The 19,448-nt window shown below is 41.5% G+C and overlaps 1 protein-coding gene across 1 annotated transcript in view; it reads left to right on the forward strand.

The window, feature by feature from the left end:
- COG5 (component of oligomeric golgi complex 5) overlaps positions 1-19,448 on the forward strand; it is a 97,323-nt gene that overhangs the window by 24,651 nt on the left and 53,224 nt on the right. Inside the window, exons 6-9 of the mRNA XM_015409544.1 lie at positions 11,134-11,215; positions 16,307-16,511; positions 17,197-17,358; positions 18,462-18,561. Coding sequence (XP_015265030.1) covers positions 11,134-11,215; positions 16,307-16,511; positions 17,197-17,358; positions 18,462-18,561 — 549 coding nt within the window. The remainder of the gene's footprint in view (positions 1-11,133; positions 11,216-16,306; positions 16,512-17,196; positions 17,359-18,461; positions 18,562-19,448) is intronic.

The following is a 19,448-nucleotide window of genomic DNA, read 5'->3' on the forward strand; positions in this document are numbered from 1 at the left end:
CATGGCATCCGGCGCCCGCCCATGTCCCGTCGCAAAAAGGTGTTTTTTCCAAGTCTCCACGGGATGCGCACGAGCACCCAACGGTGCATGCGCACACTTCGGTTAAAAAACCCAAGACAACCCCGTTTGCCATAGCAGCGGTGCCTAGCCATTGCTGCTGTGATCACGCCATGCCACTTCTTTGCCGCGCCACAGGATTGTCGTGGGATCAGCACCTCCCCCCGAACCACGGGACGTCGGCGGGACGTGTGATCCGGCGGCCGCACGTTAGTTTGCTCTGGGGCAAACAGCCACGCTTCCCCCCCCCCCCCCCCCGTATTTTCCAGCCCATGTGACTGGGGCCACTGACAGAAATGAGCTAAGCAGCCATCATTTTACCTACTTCAAGAGTGTAGGGCTGTATCACATAAATCAGGGTGATTAGTACGCCAAGCTCACGGTGACCAATCAGCTGTGCCTGAGAAGCTCACAACCAGGGCAAGTTGAAGGTAGTTGATCTCTAGTTTATTCCCAGTAACTGATAACTAAAGATGAGCTGTCATTTCCTTTTCACTCTTATGCTAGTAGCCATTAGTAGAAACCTCTTTAGCTTGAGCTAGTGAACTAGTGTGGTTTAGCAGTTAGAATATTAAACTGGGATTAAAAGATGCCTGGGTTCATATCCCTGCTCTGCTGGGCAGTGTACTGGATAACTTGGGGCCAGTCTCTATCTCTCAGCCTAAGACAACACTGGTGGGTAATTAAGATAGTTGAAACATTGTGTTCTGTGCTGAGAAGGTGCTCAAAATTATTTAGAATTTCTGTGGTAGTTTGGGTTTATAATCTGTCCAAAAAACAGGACACTAGGATAAAGAAGTCTTTCTTGCCTGTGAAATTAAATCTGTTCCCACTCCTATTGAGAGAGCTCACCAGCTTCTATGAATGAGTCTGATGTTGCTGAGGGTATCTTTGACCACTGTTGACACCTTGTTGAACTTTTTTTACCACTTGCCTCACTTGGGAGTCAGATAACTCTGTGTCGTGGGTCCTAGGTAGGGTTGCCAAGTCGCGGCAGGGGATTGTATGTCTTCGCAGAATCCGTGCCGCGGGGACAGCGAGACGCATTGCACCCACCGTCGCCAGGATTTGACACTACGCGTCGCTCTGGCAACAGGGCTCCAAACAGATCCATTGCCAGAGTGATGCGTATCACCAACAACATAACATAATTACATTATGTAGACATATACATACATAAAAACCTACATATTTTGGGAATAGACCTAAAACAAGATAAATTCCAGATATTTTGAAGATATTCTACATTCTGCAGAGGGATTGTTATTTACATAATCTATAAAAGGATACCACTTTTCCACAAAATTATTTTTATAACCTGGGGTCTCCATCAACAATATTTGTATAGCTATTTTATCCTGAATAACTATATTCCACACTTTCTGGAACAGATCATCTGTTTTTAAGGAGAAGTGATAGAAAATTCAATAGTAATTTCAGGCTTAATGTAGATTCTTGGCATGTTAGTGATGTTTCTAAATGAGTGGACAAATATGTTTTGCCTGAAAATAGGTTACCTGTTCTGTTTTGCGCTGAAGAATAATTTGAAATGAGGATTTGCTTTTTTATTGCACCTATCATGTCACTAGAATAGGCCACACAGAACGTTGAGTTAACTTATTCTGAGTTGTCAATTGATTCTTTGGTGTTAATTGATTAGAAGAACAAGCTGTACTTTCAAACAGAGGCATCAGACTAGATCAATGTGAACAGCTCTGTCACTGCCAGCAGTATTTGCTTTCAGAAATAATCTTATAAATTTTTTCACAAGGCAGCAGTAACCTAAATTTGGAGCCTATGTTGATCAGAGCATCTGCAGGCATGTGTGATGTAATGGATGCTATAAATGCAGTCTTTCAGGGGGGGTTTAAATTTCCAGCTGCAAATGCATAGTGAAAAATTTTATAATGTAAAAATATTGTTACTTTAAAAATTGTTCATGCCGCATGGGATTCAGCCAGCTTTTCCACCCAATTCACATCCTTGCTACAGCATCTGTCCCACATGGCTTTTGTGCATCATGGTCCAGTGATTCCCCAGCTTGGCCCTTTTGGTGGTCAGAGGGGACGTCTGACCTTTCTTTTTTGTCAGCAAAAATCTGGTTGTTTTCAACCCAGAGTCTCTATTCACTTGGTAAAAAAACCAACCAAGCTGAATGCTATGAATTCATTCTATTAAAAGGGGAGTCTTCCTCAAGCACAAGGACCCTTACTGCAGTGGAAGATGCATGCTGTGCTGGAGAAAGGCCCTGGCACTAGCAGAATGCCTTCAAAAGAGCCGATCTATTTATCTATTTTATCTTTATTGTGAAACAACTAGCCTGCTACCCGTGCTTCGCTACGGTACTTAAGTTCCGTAAATCCAGTTGTAATACTGATGATGTGAAATTTGAAATGTGACATTTGTTGTAGGAATTCTAACAGAGAAGACTGTAGTGTAAGAAATAGTGAGACATATGTATAGGACCTCTCTCTAGACCACATTGGTGGTTCTGCCCTCAGGTGCTGGGATCACCAGGCTGCCTGATGAGCTCACTCTGGAGCAGGCCACATAGAACTGTCCATTTAAGAAGCAGTCGTCTGTTAAGTCCACTCCTGCCACCTCCCACAAAAGTGATGGCCTCTCTACTTGTGTTCCTGGATTGTTTTGCTCATATGGAGACTGTGTTGTTCTGAGCACCTCAGGGTGATCTTGCTGGTACTTGGCCTGTGCAGCTCAGTGCACTGCAGGAGTACTATGTGCAAATGTTTTTGCCGCATTCCTAAGTTGCCTCCTCCTTGTAGTGTTGGTGTATCTGGCTCAACGTTTGCCAGGAGCTTTCTTGGGGACAGTAATAGGTGAGGGGGAGTTGGTGTGAAGGAGTGGTGAATCCTCACTCTGCCACAGAAGTTTGCTCAGTGACCTTGGGGTAGTCACTCTCATTTATGTTCCAGGGTGGTTGCGAGGATAAAAGGGAGGGCAAGAGAATGATATAAACTGCCTTGAGTCCCTGTTGGGGGAAAAAGTGGGGTATATATGAATAAATAAAGCTGAAAACTGAGGGCAGCTAAAAAAAAAAGTTGGTTGAAGAGTGGGAAGGAGAGAAGAAAGCAGGAGAAAGGGAGAAGATAAGTGGGCTGCTGAGAGGAGAGAAAGATAAAATAGAACAACTATTATGTGGGTTGCTAGACAGATCACAGAGGGGTTCATTTGGTACAGGTCTGGCAGCAACCATCAGGTGACTCACTGCCACAGAAGTTTGTACAAATAACTCAAGCCCAGTGTTGACCACCTGGCAACTCACTACTACTTGACAGCACAAAAGCTAGCGTGGTGTAATGAGAAGAGTATCAGACTTAGATCTGAAAGACCCAGGTTTGTATCCCTACTCTGCTGTGAATGGGTGACCTTGGGCCAGTCACCTACTTCTCTCTCTCTCTCTCTCTCTCTCTCTCTCTCTCTCTCTCTGTGTGTGTGTGTGTGTGTGTGTGTCTCTGTCTGTGGAGCGCCGGCAAGTGGTTTCTGACTTATGGCAACCCTATGAATTAATGTCCCGCAAACAGTCCTATTCTTAACAACCTTGCTCAGATCTTGCCAACTGAGGGCTGTGACTTCCTTTCTACAGTCAACCCATCTCATGTTGGGTCTTCCTCTTTTCCTGATGCTTTCAAATTTTCTTAGCATTATTGTCTTTTCCTGTCTTTTCATAATGTGATCAAAGTACAATAGCTTCAGTTTAGACATTTTAGCTTTTAGGGACAGTTCAAGCTTCATTTGATCTAGAACTCAGTTATTTGTTTTTTGGCCGTCCGTGGTGTTTGTAAAACTCTAATCCGACACCACATTTCAAATGAATCAGCTTTCTTCCTGTCAGCTCTCTTCATTGTCCCCACCCTGTACATGGTAATGGGGAATACTGTGGCATGAATATCTCGATTTTGGTTACCAGCAACATATCCTTCCACTTACGAATCTTTTCTAACTTTTTCATGTCTTCCCTTCCCAGTCTCAGTCTCCTTCTGATTTCTTCGTTGCAGTCTCCCTTTAGGTTGACGATGGAGACAAGGAATAAAATCTTGAACAATTTCAATTTCTTCATCGTCAGCCTTAAAGCTGTGTAGTTCCCTAATAGTTACTACTTTTGTCCTCTTGGTGTTCAGCTGTAATTCTGCTTTAGTACTTTCTGCTTTAACCTTCATCAATAGATGTTTCAAATCTTCATGATTTTCTGCCAGTAATGTGATGACATCTGCATATCTCACACTGTTAGCGTTCCTCCTACCCATTTTCACTCCACCTTCATCAAAATCTAATCCAGCTTTCCTTATGATATGTTCTGTATATAAATTCTGTTCTGTCTAAAAAATTCGAGAGATAGTGAGATAAAATACATCCTTGTTTGACACCTTTGCCAACTGGAAACCATTCTGTTTCTCTATAATCTGTCCTAAGAGTAGCCTCCTGCCTGGAGTTTAGGTTACACATCAAAACAATCAGATCCATTTGTTTTAAAACCAACCATAGTTTTTCATGATCCACGCATGAAATGCTCAATTCGGGGGGGGGGGGGACTGTGTTGGTCTGAAGCAGCAGAACAAAGTTTGAGTCTAGTGGCACCTTTAAAACCAACAAAGTTTTATTCTGGGTATAAGCTTTCATGTGCATGCACAGTTCTTCAGATACATTGAAACAGAAGCCACCAACTATTGCATATAGGGAGAGTGTTACCAGGAAGGGCTAATTAGGGTCAAGATGCATAAGTAACAGCCATAGATCTATCTGGATTAAGGCACTTTGTAATACCTGTGAATAGCAGCAAACTAGCATACACCTTAATAAAAGAGTTTACTAACAGATGCAAGAAGTGAATGATGTTAGCGTGTGTAGTCAGATAGGAAACTGATATCTCTGTTAAGTCTTGGGGGGTTCAATTGTCCTGAGTGTTGTGATAACTTGTAACTCAGCAGTCTCCTGTTCCAGTCCGTTTCTGAAATTCTTTTGCAATAAAACAGCTACTTTGAGGTCCCCAATTGAATGTCCTGGGAGGTTGATATGTCCTCCTACAAGTTTCTCAGTTTTGTGATTCTTGATGTCAGATTGGTGTCCATTTATCTTTTGGTGTAGGGTTTGACCTGTTAGCCCTATGCAGAGAACCCAAGGGCATTGTTGGCATTTAATGGCGTATACAATGTTAGAAGATGAACAAGTGAATGAGCCTGAGATGGTGTAGTTGATGTTGATAGGTCCAGTGATTCTGTTGTCCGGATGTATGTGGCAGCAAAGTTGACATCTGGGCTTATTGCAAGCTCTGGTACCAGTGTCCATGTTCAAATTAGATGTTGTATTATGAGGAGTTGTTTGAGACTGGGGGCTGCCTAGTAGCAGAAAAGGTTTGCCCCCCGTACTTGTGAAAAAGAACTGCTGTTATCCACTTGGGGTTGTAAATCATTGAGGATGTGTTGAACTGTTTTGAGTTGAAAACTGTCTGTGACCACTAGTAGTATTCTTTTATTATTTATTTTTCAAATTTATATTCCGCCCTCCCCGCGAATGGGCTCAGGGCGGATCACACAATAAGTGGCTATTAAGCAGCACAAAACATAGTAATAAATAATTAGTTAAAACATTAAAAAGCATTTAAAAACAGTTAGGACCAATGCTGGTGTTGCTGGACTCTTCAGCGTCTGTCTTGCCACAGATTTTCTCTGAGTACCATTCTGGTTTTGTTAATCTGTTTCTTGACTTCATCAAGTGGCTATTTTAGTTCCAAAAAGGTTTGTTGTAGATCCCTCAGGTGAGGATCTCTGTCTGTAGGATTGGAACAGATGTGGCTGTACCGTAGAGCCTGGCTGTATACAATGGATTGTTTGGTATATTTAGGATGGTAGCTGGAGGCATGTAGATATGTTTGCCGGTCAGTAGGTTTTGGTATAAGGTGGTGTCTATGTGTCAATCATGTATTTTTACAGTAGTGTCCAGAAAATGTATTTCTTGCATAGATTAGTTCATTGTCAGGTTGATGGTGGGGTGAAAGTCATTGAATGTCCAGAAAATAAAGAGATCATCAGTATAACACAGGTATAAGAGAGGTGTGAGTGGGTAGGAGTTTAGGAAGCCTTGCTCCAATTCGGCCATGAATATATTAGCATACTGTGGGGCTATGTGGGTGCCTGTGGCTTTACCATTGATCCGAAGGAACAAGTTGTCACCAAATGTGAAGTGGTTATGGGTGACAACACAATGGCAGAGTTTGGTGGCAAGGTCAGCTGTGGTGTTGTCAGAAATCATGTTCCTTATGGCTTGTAATGGTATCCAAGCACCATAAAGCCACTGTTCTCTCAATACATATTTTAAATACACTTGGCATAAAAATTGTGAGAGAGTGTTGTCCTTATTTCTGGATTGCATTTTTAAGAGGTAGGAATTTTATTGAAACTGTTCCCACAGAGCTGAAAAAATAATCGAATGCAAGCCACTGGTCAACTTGCCAGCAGCTTCTACTACCGGGAATTGTTGTATTACAAGGTGATAAGCTGTCTGTGACTAGGAAGTATTACAAAATGTGGATCTGATGCCCATAGATATGGTCTTACGGTCAGACCACTTCGCCCCGAAAGCCCGGCTAGGCATTCCTAACCCTCTGTGTTTAGGCGGCAAGTGGATTATGCTCACCAACAGAGCCAGACAGACCTGATTTGGTTACAGAATTCTCTGTGGGATCTGATGCCCCCTGGCGATTCTTTCGATGAGCTGGTGAACTGGCATAGCAGGTTCTCCAAGGCCATCAACCAAATGCCCCCCCAGCACCCTCTCCATCCTCATACCAAGTTAACCCTGTGGTATACCCCAGAGCTACAGAGGATGAAGCAAGAACTGAGACAGGTAGAGCGAGGGTGATGGTGCACTTGTGACGAAGCTTTGAGAACATCCTATGAGATGGCAGTAAAGGCTGCTAAAAGGACTTTTTATGCGGCCCTTGCTTACCATGGAGGTCCCGGTCACTTCGGCTGCCAGATCGGCCTTTTATCATCTCCGGCTAGCAGGCAGTTGGTTCCCTATCTCACTACTCAGAATTTAGCTACAGCGGCTTCCGGTTTGGTCTCCGCGAATGGCGGACGCAACCTCGGGATGCTCCCGAGGGCATTTTCGCCCGCCCGCTGTCGAGGGGGGGGATCCACACAAGCAGAGACCCGGACAAGCCCCAGGGGGGCTCCGACTCGGGGCGCGCGAGTGGAAAAGCCTCTTTCTCGACCGGAAGGTCGGAAATTGAGGCTCCACTCATGCCCCAATGAACCTCGCCGCGTTCGCGGCCCCGCACGGGGCTTAGCGGAGCCGCCAGACGCCACCTGAGTGATGAAGCGAAAATGCAAATGAAAAGAAAAGGAGCGGCTGAAATTGTGAGTTGTCAATCCTTACGATGAAAAGAAGTTAAGCGTGTTTCTTCCCCCCCCCCAGCGAAAGAGGAGGAGGGATTCCTGTACTCCCATTTAAAAAGAGACTTTAAAGAAGAAGGGGGGGAGAACGAAAGCTGAAAAGGGTGGTGTCATTCGGAGATGGAATGTTTGAAAAGGTCATGAAGATTTATCTTTTAATTGTGCTTTGCGAACTTTGCTTAATGTAAACAAAATAAATAAGATGTCGGTGCTGGAAAAAGAACTGCGCAACAAGAAGGGAGGAGCATCCGGTCTGAACGATAGCTTCCTCTGGGAAATCTGTTATAAGCTTTGAGCTGCGAGTAACGAGGAAAATGCCTTTAAAGCGGAGGGACCCGGAAGAGAAGCTAAAAAGCTGGAGAAGAGAATGAGGAGGAGGACCCTTCCTGTCTTTTCGGAGGAGAAACCAGCCCGAGGAGAGAAGAACCAGCTCGCAAGGCGTTTGAAAAGTTTTTACTAACAGCAAAAAAGTGGGACACTACTAATTTTTTAACAATTGTTTATAACTGAGAAGATGAAAGACGATTGACAACACAATGAAGCCAAAGAAGAATCTTCTTTTATTATTACTAACAGATTAACATACTAATGAAAGCATCACTCGACCTTTTCTTTACCCATCTATATACCCTCCCCCATTTCTAATATGAAAAGCAATAAAATTATCTCCTTTTTAGGAGAGTTTATATTTAAAAAAAGAAAAGAATTTAGCTACAGTGATCCATACAATGGTCACTTCCAGGTTGGATTATCGTAACTTGCTCTATGCAGGGCTACCCTTGGGCCAGATCTGGAAATTGCAGCTAGTGCAGAATGCGGCAGCACGCTTGCTGACGCCACCACCTTCACAGGCGTTTATTCAGCCAGTGTTGCGCCAAGTGCACTGGCTGCTGATTGAATACTGGATCCAGTTCAAAGTTATGGTCTTGACCTTTAAAGCCCTATGTGGCCTGGGACCATCATACCTACGGAACTGCCTCTCCCCATATGAGCCCCAGAGAGCTTTACGCTCTTCTGATTAACACCTCCTGGTGATCCCTGGCCCGAAGGACATCCGCTTAGCCTCAACCACGGCAAGGGCTTTTTTGGCCCTTCCCCTAACCTGGTGGAACATGCTCCCACCTGAGATCAGGGCCCTGCAGGGCCTGTAAAATGGAGCTGTTCTGCCAGGCTTTTGGTTGAGGCGGTGGATGTTCAACCATTCTGGCCTCCCCTGTTTATGGCCTCCTCCCCACTACCTTGTTATTTTAAATAATAATATTGGGCACTGGAGTTTTCTGGAGTATCTATATTCACCTGATACAAGGCACAGGGTTTGTTGATAATTGTTGGATCCCCAAGCATCGAGAATAAATCCACGTTTTCAAGAAAAGCAAAATTTATTTCAAAGCGTTGAAGACATACTCAAACACGTTCTTTGTTAGAACTGGGGATACACAGTTAGGTCAAGCATAATAAAGGAAATTCAAACAGATACAGATCCAATGAATAGCATTCCCGCTGGCGGGCTAATGAAACGGTTGCGCGCCCAGTCCATGGGAACCAGGCAGAACATCAGACAAAACACAGGTGCAGGACTCATGAGAAAAGCAATAGGCAAGCATTACAGCATCTTCTCCCCCACACAACCTCCAGCAGTTATCTTGTGCATTCCAACGCAGGAGCAGGATGATAGAAAACAAGCCGGGTGCAACAGGGAAAGGATATGTACACAGAGGTCACAGAAAACAGAATGGCAGCTTGCTGACATACTGCCCCCCTTAAAATACACTTACAACACACCTCCCGGGTCGGGCGGTTTATGGATTTTATATTGTAAGCCACCCTGAGCCCACTTGTGGGATAGGGTGGGGTATAAATTGAATTATGATGGTGAGTAGTAGTAGTAGCAGTAGTAGTAGTAGTAGTAGTAGTGAGGTTTCTTTTCTCCTCCCGCTGTTTATTTAAACTTTTGTTTTTGTACAGTTCTCATTTGGTTTTTAAACTCAGTGAAATAATTCATTACAAATGTATTGAATCTAGTTTTCAATAATGAATCAATACCAGAACAGCTGTACTCTAGATTATGCAGATGACATATAGAATAATGTGGTTCTATGTACTGCATGTTGCTTTAAGACTTTGACCTTCCCATCTGACTTGTGGTTGCTTCTTCTTCAGCTCTTCTGTTAACACTGGACATGAACTTTTTCTGTTTTTTAAATTAGTGCCAAGATTTTAGTTGATTTTAATGTATGACAAATATACAATCAAAAAGAAAGTAAAGAAAACAGAGTTTCACAGGATAAATGTGAAAGTGGGGAGAAGGAAGAACAAAAGTGAGGGAGACTGATTTGATTATCAATATAGTGAATGAACAGTGCAATCCTATATAGAGTTACCCTAGCCCGTTGATTTCAGTGGGTTTATACTGGAGTACCTCTGCATTGGACTGCATAGATATGAACACTTACTGTGTATATAATTTGTTTGTTTATTTGCCTTTCTGATCTCACAAGGGCCACCATGGTGGCTAGCAAATCAAAAGATACATAATAAAATAACATTTAAAAACTATTAAAGCCAACTCCTCCCCCTAAAACACAGATCATCAAAACAACTAAAAACAGAGCTGAAATACAAAGACATAAAAAGAACAATTAAAACATTAGATAGGAAGGAGATATTACTGAGGGATAACAAACGAAAAGTCTTTGCCCGTTGGTGGAAGAAGGAAAGGGTAGACAAATCTTCTTGGTAAGATAGTTCCAGAGTTTTGGCATGCTGACTGAGAAGGCCCTCTCCCAGATTGCCATCTGCCTAATCTCAGAAGGTGGGGGCACCCAAAGTAGGGCTTCTAAGGGCCAGATAAATCCTCTCTTATTTTGTACTAAAGATAATCAGTATTGTGGATGAAACATTATGGAAAGGTTTCCATACAGCATTAAATTTATCCAACACATTGTTCGTTTGAGATACTCCATCTAGAAGATCTGCAAACCAGTTCTCAGAATTTGGAGGTGCATGAGCTTTCTAAGCCTTTATGACCATTCTTTTAGCCTCTGGCCATCTGCAACTTGTTCAAGGCCCAAATGATTGGTATATAACTAATTATTAAATGAATAAAGGATAATTCAGAAGCAGTTGGCAGAGTTGAGCTGTTGAACAAAACCTGGCCATGTAGTTACTGTTATAGTCAAAGTTATGGGGAAAAGATTAAATGGTGATGGCAAGACAGCCAACTTTTGGGAAATCGTGTAAGCATTTATAACTGAGGACTGGATTGCAGCCTAACAGTTTTAGAATTACAGTGGAACAGAACAACACTATATTTATAGCCAAGAATAAATGTTTTCCAGTGATTGCTCTGTGTTTACCCTCTTGCTTGTGCACAATGTATACTGATTTAGAATACAGACTAGTGATTTAACCCTTTTATAAATTGTGTAAATGTATCTATTTAAAATTCAAAAACAATACAAGAACTCAGATCCAAGTATTTAAGTGAAGCCTACAATTATATCAAAGGAATTTGTTCTCTTCTCAGAATTCTCTGCTCCCTGTGTTGAATTAATTGCTCATGGTTAGTAAGTAGTAGTATAATTGATTTAGATAAGCGTTATAGCACATTCTTTTAGATAATTTTGAAATCTACAGAATGCTTATTTTCATTTTTCTCACCCAGGATGGCCAGTCAGACATTTTGTATGCATTTTGGACAGCAATAACTCGGACACTTGCCTTCCAGTTTCAGACGGCAACAGACTGTAAGTTTTTAATTCAGCCTATGTGGCTTTTCCGTCCACTTGGAATTATCCTGTAAGTGCATTGAGTCTGCAAACTCACCACCAGCATCTGCCACAGGTGTTGTGGTGAGAGGAGATATCTCCTTCCAAATATGCTGAGGCTCCAGCCATCTGCAGAATTAAACACATGTAACTGTAGTCGTTGGTTCAGGCTCTGCTTGAAGGGAGACAGAGTGATTGATGACTTCCGTATAACATTGGCTGTATACCATCTTCAGGGACTCAGTTCCTGGAATGGGACTTCTCTGCATGGCACAGTCATCCCATTTGTAGGGAATCTTCATCGCTTGGCTCCACTGAAATTTCCAGAAACAAAGCATTGATATGGTGTCTTTGCACCTCACTGATGACTATGTAGGAAGTCTACACATTTTTAATTCTGATGGAGAATTTGAGATTTGACCACAATTTTTGGTGATGCTAGGGTTCAGAGCTAGTAACAAAATCAGAAATGGGAGCTTTTCTCTCTTTCACCTTCTTGTCCATTGGATAGTCATTGTTTATCAAATATCAATGACATGAGATGTGGAAATTTCAGGGCTCTTTGGGCTTGTCTAGCTGCAAAACCCTGCAAGGGATGCATCCTTTCAGTTGCATAGTCTTCCCATGTTATTTCCAAGAAAGGGTGTGTGTTGTGTTCCATATTTGCAGGACTTTGTTGAATTCACCTCCTCTCAGAAGTCAGGGAAATAAAAATGTCAAGGCTATTTTTTGTGACATGATGGAAAGATCTGTGCCACAGTCGTGAAGAAGGCATAACTTTGTGCTTTTTTAAAAGGAACAGATATGTGGAAGGGTGATGAATGGGGGAAAAAAAGGAAGCTTATTGCTGCATGTTGCTTTTTTTTAAACTTCTTTCCTTAATGACCAAAGAAAAGAAGAGTTGCTTTATTGGTCATTAGCCAATAAGTAGTCATGGAATCCGTCAGCCAAAGTTCATAGAGAACTTTTGATGGTATTAAATGAAGAGAGAGAGATCATATTTTTCCAGCTGTAAAATGCTACATCTGGTGTGCTAGGAAAGTGCCTTTTCCTGCACCAAAAATGTTGCCTTGAAGAAACTGGGTTCTGCATCATGAAGATGGGTGCTGATTTGGCTTCTGGATGCTCTGTAATAACTGGCGTGCATTTTCCTTTCTTTTGCACTGAAATGTTCTCTTGAGGACTATTGGGAGGACAAATAAAAGTGGGTTTTCTTGACTGACCAGCCTTGAATATCTACAATGCAGTATGAATGAACATTCTGAACACCTGGTTGGTGTATGTTGCTTGTGTGCCTAGAATCAAAGGCCCATAAAAAAGGAGTCATGACAGAGTCAGCATGGTGTAGCAGTTGGCATTGGAGTGGACTTGGAAGTGGCTCTCTGGGATCCAGACTATATCTGCATTTTCTACCAATTCTCCCTTTCCACTGCATTCCTTGGGTTTCCTGTCCGACAGGAGCAGCATTTCACAGAGATCACTGGGCTGCAGTGGGAGCGGGGAGGCAGGAAAGTTCCATTTTGCCATTAGAAAATTTAATTTGGATCCAACCCATTGACTGCAATCCATTCCCTTTCAAATAAATGAGAATGTCCCTGTTGGCTTCAGTGGGAAATAGACTGTACCATTGTGGGGCAATCCTTTGGAGAAGTACTTCAGTCTAAGCTCACTGAAGTCAACAAGTTTCGATTGTAGTAATTCTGCATACAGTTGGACTACTAGACTCAAATCTCCGTGCAGCCATAATGTTCACTGGAGAAAGTTTCATCATTTTCCTACCTCGCAGGCTTGTTATGAAAATAAAATGAGAAATCCCTGAGATTCTTGAAAGAAGGAGGTGGATGAAGAAAAGAAACAGTAAACTGAGATGTGTGTGCGTGTGTTTGGTATTATTGCTGATATGAACTTACAATATAATTAGTCAATGACTGTGGAGACTGGGTGTAGATTTTTCCTCCAGAAGATACAGATGATGATGAACCCACACAAACAATATTTTTCTTCTGTTAATTTGCTAGATTAAAAAAAACAAAAAACTCTGTACATATGCAACTCAATAAATGGATAGGATCTGTGGAAGCATCTTTGTGGGTTCATCTTAAAAATGGAGATATTACTTAGTGTGTAAGCATCTGCTGTGTGGTTGCTAAGTAACCAGGTGATCTGGAAGCTAGTTGAAATCAGCAGACTGCCTAATTCTACCACACATACTGCCTTGTAATTACTAGGTGTGTAGAGCTGGAAAGGGCCAGAATGTTTTTTGTTTTAATTGTGTTTGACTCTCACAGGACTGTGAGGTGCTGTGCTTAAGAATTTCTCTTGACCAGGCTGCTTAACCACAGGAATTTCCCCCCCCCCACACACACAAGAAGAGCAGGAAATCCCCATGCTTAAAGGGAACATCCACACAACATTGTGCTCGTCCAGAGCATGATTAGTGGGCTTACTGTGGCTTTCCCCTTTAAACCAGATAAAAATAAACCTCTTTTGATCCAGTCCAAGAGTGTCCATTTGCAGACCCCACCCACAGCCACTTTTCAGCTCTTTAAAAGGGGTTTTCCCCCTCTTGCCCAGCCCAGCCATGCTGTACCACTACAGTGCAGCTGCCATGGGAAAGGGGAAACAAGGGGAAGGTTAGGTTTCCATATCAGGATGGGGGGGAAATCACACTTGCCATTGCACTGTACTTTTGCTCCAGCAGAAGAAGGAAGAAATTGGGATGTGATTACTCCATTCTCACCCATTCTCGCCCTGCTTCGGTGGCAGTATATTTTTGTCCCCTGTCTGTACATAGCTTAAGGCCCCTCTTTACATGCTGCAAAATCTACACTGTGCTTTTGCAACATCATACTTCAGTTTCAGTCATGAATATTTCTTTCCTACCATTTTTTCCCTTGTTCCTTTCTGAACTTCAGTGTATTTATTTCTTGTTTATGGGACATATGTATTTCCTCATTCTAAGGTTTCCAGGTTCTTGGCTATGTGTGTTTATTTCGTTACTAACAAGTCAGATTAGAATATAGTCAAATAGAAAAGCCCCCTTTCTTATAGGTACTACTGATTTTGCTGTGAGATATATACAACAAACAGGACCACGGTGTGTAATAGCCAGTGAAACAGTAAATCACCGTGTACAATTAAACAATATTTGTTGGTTTTTATATGCAATGTTGAGAATTCAATTATTACCAATAACACTACAATATGTGATATAAAGCTTAGCAGTACATACGAAGTAATACAATACTAGTTACAGACAAACGACGGAGTTCTAGTACACTATCCGTTTGCGTGTCCTTCATCAGGTTTGTCATTCTGTAATTATTTCTTCATTAGAATGAAGTGCTGCAAGCCATATTTCAAAATGCTTATACAATTTTTGACGTACGCTACCGCGCTTAGATTCTGGTGACTGGGGAGCTCCTATAGCAAGCTCTAATGTGACTGGGTCTACAGCATATAATAATTGGCTAAGGAAGCTTAGCCAATTATTTTATGCTGTAGACCCAGTCACATTAGAGCTTGCTATAGGAGCTCCCCAGTAGCGTACGTCAAAAATTGTATAAGCATTTTGAAATATGGCTTGCAGCACTTCATTCTAATGAAGAAATAATTACAGAATGACAAACCTGATGAAGGACACGCAAACGGATAGTGTACTAGAACTCCGTCGTTTGTCTGTAACTAGTATTGTATTACTTTGTATGTACTGCTAAGCTTTATATCACATATTGTATTGCTAAGCTTTATATCACATATCATAGTGTTATTGGTAATAATTGAATTCTCAACATTGCATATAAAAACCAACAAATATTGTTTAATTGTACACGGTGATTTACTGTTTCACTGGTGAGATAGATACAGTCTGAAAGCAAAAGCTGCCTCAAGCCCTCTCTGTGGCTCCTGTTATAGGAGCCCTCTTCAAAAGCTGCTTGTCTGGCAACCACCCCTGGGCATGCTCCTTTTCTGTTTACTGGAGGAAGTGAGAATGGCCCATGCTCTGTCATAGTTCTTCAGACAATGCAGGTCCATCATATTTAGATGGGCCTTTGCCTCTGGAGCTTGTGAAGGCTGTGTACAGATGTGAAGTGGATTGTTGAGACAATAAAACTATTTTAACAAATAACCTTGAGAAGAAATTTGCAGCAAAATCAATGGGCAGAGTCAGAAAAACAACAACTCAAAAAGCTTTGTTTATTCTTGATATATATATATATATTCAGTTAATATATTCAGATTCATCAAACGGGAACATTTAGAACGGTGGTAATGTCTGAGGAAAGACACCATGTTTAATTTCTAGACAGAGAGATGCCAGATCTCCTATCCATTTGGAGATGGAGCCCTGTGAAGTGCTTTCCTCTTCACCCCTGATACCTTGGGCCTACATATGGCTCATTGGTGAAGGAAATTCACTTTGTACTAGCTTAAGATGGACTTTCGTTTGTTTCTGTGTTCTAGGGCTGAATCATGGCCCTGAGAGCCCTGGCAAACATTAATCCCTGAAAGGAGAACAGTGACAATAGCTAGAGGACAAGGAATTTTGGAACAAACATCTGTCTCAATTACCTTTGCCAGCATTAATGACAATCATTTATCACAGTAAGGCTAGTAACTGTTTAATAAAGTAATAATTATAGCACTAAAATTTCAAGAGTTAGGAGAGAGGACTGTACAAACCGTGAACAGTATTTTATTAGAATGGAACATGTGAAAATAGGCTTTCTGCTAGACACACCAGGGACTTACTTCCTCAGTCATTCATTCACCTCTCTCTGGAGTAATGAGGGGAGCAGGCAAGAGACCTGATCTTCTCCTGTGTTCGATCTTGGGGAGAAGGGAAATTGAGACAGGCTCTGATACAAACACTGCATTTATTTAAAAGCTGTATTTCCAGACCGTCATGTTCTTAAAATGGTATCTGGCAAAGGGAGCTTTGACTCTCAGAAGCTTATACCCTGAAAATCTTGTTTGTCTCTAAGGTGCTACTGGACTAGCTCTTAAAATGGTAAGAATCACAGAATTTAATACAGTACAGCACAAGAATTCATGGGTTTTGTCTTGCAGCTTCCGTGTTTCTGAAACAAGCTTTTGAAGGTGAATATCCTAAATTATTGAGGCTCTATAATGATTTGTGGAAGCGCCTTCAGCAATACAGTGAAAATATTCAAAGGCATTTTAATACAAATGGAACTATGGAACCCTTTGTTGAACTTCAGCATATAGAAGATGATACACATGATCTATTCATGCAAAAGAAACAAGATTATGAGTATGTGCATTCTGTGTATAATTATTGTATAGGAAATCCCAGACTGTAGGTTTTTCCCTTCTCCTGCAATGTCTTTCTTTAAAGTTTCACTGGAGAATCCATAGTGTTCGACTCTACAAAAAAGAGCATTTCCTGCAACATAAAGGCATTGCAACTTTTGCATTGGTTCTGTTAAGCACATTGACTTTGCTCCCACTAGCATGCACAGTAGAGCATTCATTAGTTTTAATTGATGCAAATTAATACCAAAGACATCATTAAACTCCCATCCCCAGTAGGAACTGAAGAATTCAAATATGGCATGCTTTTAAAGGAAGTTGGTTGATGGGAGTGTGCTGAAATTATTCTGGGTTACTAATTCAGCAGTTTGTTCATTTAAAAAAAAAAAGAATGAATTCCTAGGCACTGTTGATCTTCATCTGGGGCCTATGTGAGTCTTCCTGCTGTTTATGGGATTTGAGGTTAAATTGGACTGTTCTGCCCTCTACCATTAGAAAAAGAATTGCATCAATACCTTGAGTATTGTAGGCTCAAAGGTCCTGACTGACATTATGAATTCCGCAAGACCCTTGCCCCTCAAAGCTTATAAACACTAAAGTTATTCCAGCTCCAGATGTGCGGCTGTATTTTTTTTAAAAAAGAACACGAAATCAACATTTCTTAACGAAGTTCCTCTGTTACCCAGTCCAGAAATAGCCTTGAAAGACTCTCTGCAACCTTATGAAGCTGCCTACTTGTCAAAGTCATTATCTCGACTCTTTGACCCCATCAACCTCGTCTTTCCCCCTGGGGGTCGCAATCCTCCTTCGACTGACGAGCTTGACAGCATCATCAAAACCATTGCAAGGTGTGTGCTTGAAATAAATTTCCATATATAATGTGTTGCCATGTTTTTCCCCTCCTTAAATTATAATTTTAGAAATGAAAGTTCATTACTGTTAAATGTTTGATTCCTCATTAATTATACAGGCAATTATCAGTGAAATTAAATCAGCTTATCTTCTGCATTTTATTGTGCAAAGTGGGGGAGGGGGGAACCTGAATATTTTTGTTGGTCCTGCACATAATACATTTGATTTCTTGAAGCTATTACACAATTATGCCTAAGAACAATTCTACTGTTGTTCCTTGCCTTGCATTAGTAGGCAGTAGAAAGAAGAGAGATACTGAAGGCCACTGTTTGCTAGGAGTTGGGTTCCAACCAACTGCCTGTGGGCTGTCACAGAACTATTACTAGAGTTTCCCTGTGTGAACTTGGGGTTGAGAGTGAGTGATTGGGATGGGGGAAGGCTGTGAGAAAAAGTCTAGACTGGTGCACAGCCCTCTGGTCCCAAACTAAAAGCCAGCCTTTGGACGGAAGAACCATGATGCTGGTTTGGGAATTGCTTGTTCCCAGCACCGCTGTAGTGCAAACCCGCCTTGACTAGCCGTAGTCACCACGCAAATGTTTCCATTCAATCTGAAATAAAAAGTGCTGATCAGACTATACTTTTGAGTCTGGGATACCTTGAGGCTGATGGTTTTGAAAGCCGTTGACTGATATGTCTACTTTCATAGACTGTGTTCTGGCTGGAAACAGAATGATTATCCACTTTGGCTTCTGGTCCTGGAATCTGTAGAAGAGCAGGATGGGTGGAATGGCTGCACTGCATTTGTTTAGTCGGGAGTGCTTTATAAAATCAGCCTCAGGGCAAATTTGCAGATTCCTCTCTCTGTCACTCAAGCAGCTGCTCCTTGTCATTGGCTGTGGCTGCATACAAAAACTGGAGTGTGAAGCTAGGATTCTTTCAGAGTTGCTCCTTATTTCTAATGTGCTAGAACTCTAAAGGTGGTCTGCAACAACATATAGTCAGTGAACTACAATATCATGAATAACAGCTGAAGTAAAAAGTCTAATAAAAAGCCAGTGTTATTTCAAGATACATTATTTTTCATTTTCTTTTTTTCTAGTGAGCTAAATGTGGCTGCTGTTGATCCAGACCTCAGCCTGGCAGTATCTAAAAATGTGGCAAAGACTATACAACTGTATGCTGTGAAATCTGAGCAGCTTGTAAGTAACACTCCACTGCCGAATTGTTTGCTTTTGAACTCTAACTAAAAGAAGGTAGCCATGCAATTTGCATAGTTAAATGTATTTGTATTGTGTAAATGATTCAAGTGTTTTGCTAATGGTGAAATATTCAGGGTCAACTGTGCTTGAAATTGATTGTTCGTTGCTGTTGTCATTTTTTGAGACATCTTGTAATTTTAACTTCTTATACATTTTAACCTCAAGATCTGAGAGGAAAAGCCTGCAAAAATGAGCTGTAGTGAGCACTAAGTGGCCTGAAATTAAAAGACAAAAAGAAAGACACTTGAAATATATTACTCTAACAATTTAGATTGCTAAATCAATCACCAAGCTAGTTCACATAGAAGCTATCAGTCCTTGAAGTTGCTATGATCACCTTCCAGTTCTTTCACAGAACTCTTGCTGTCTGTAGGTGAAAGGAAAAAGGCAGTCACTGCTGCTTCCCTCTTGCTAATTGTATAAAATCAGTGAATATTAGCATGAATAGAGTTTCCCATTTGATGGTGGTAGGACTGTGATTTGACGTCTTTGGGGACTAAGGAGGAACATGGGCTGATCTTTCTCTTTTTTCCCATTCTTACTGAAGTTTTGGGGATCCCACACCTGCTATTTTCTTCTGACCCACTTTTTAAGATGTGGGACTAGCGTAGCAGTGCAGGAAGAAAGTGTGGCTAGACCACAGAGGCTTTTGATAGAGAAATACAAAATGACATAAAGAAAATGAGCAGTGTTGATCCTTATAGTCTTATAAATGTATAGCTAACGGAAGTTGTAACTAGGGATGGGCACGAACCAAATTGTGAACCAAAGGTCATTACAAACCAAACCCAGTTTGTGGTTTGCAAACCTTGGTTCATGCTCATCCT

Source organism: Gekko japonicus, unplaced genomic scaffold (genome assembly GCF_001447785.1).
Source record: "Gekko japonicus isolate JY-2015 unplaced genomic scaffold, Gekko_japonicus_V1.1 scaffold1374, whole genome shotgun sequence".
Taxonomy (NCBI): domain Eukaryota; kingdom Metazoa; phylum Chordata; class Lepidosauria; order Squamata; family Gekkonidae; genus Gekko; species Gekko japonicus.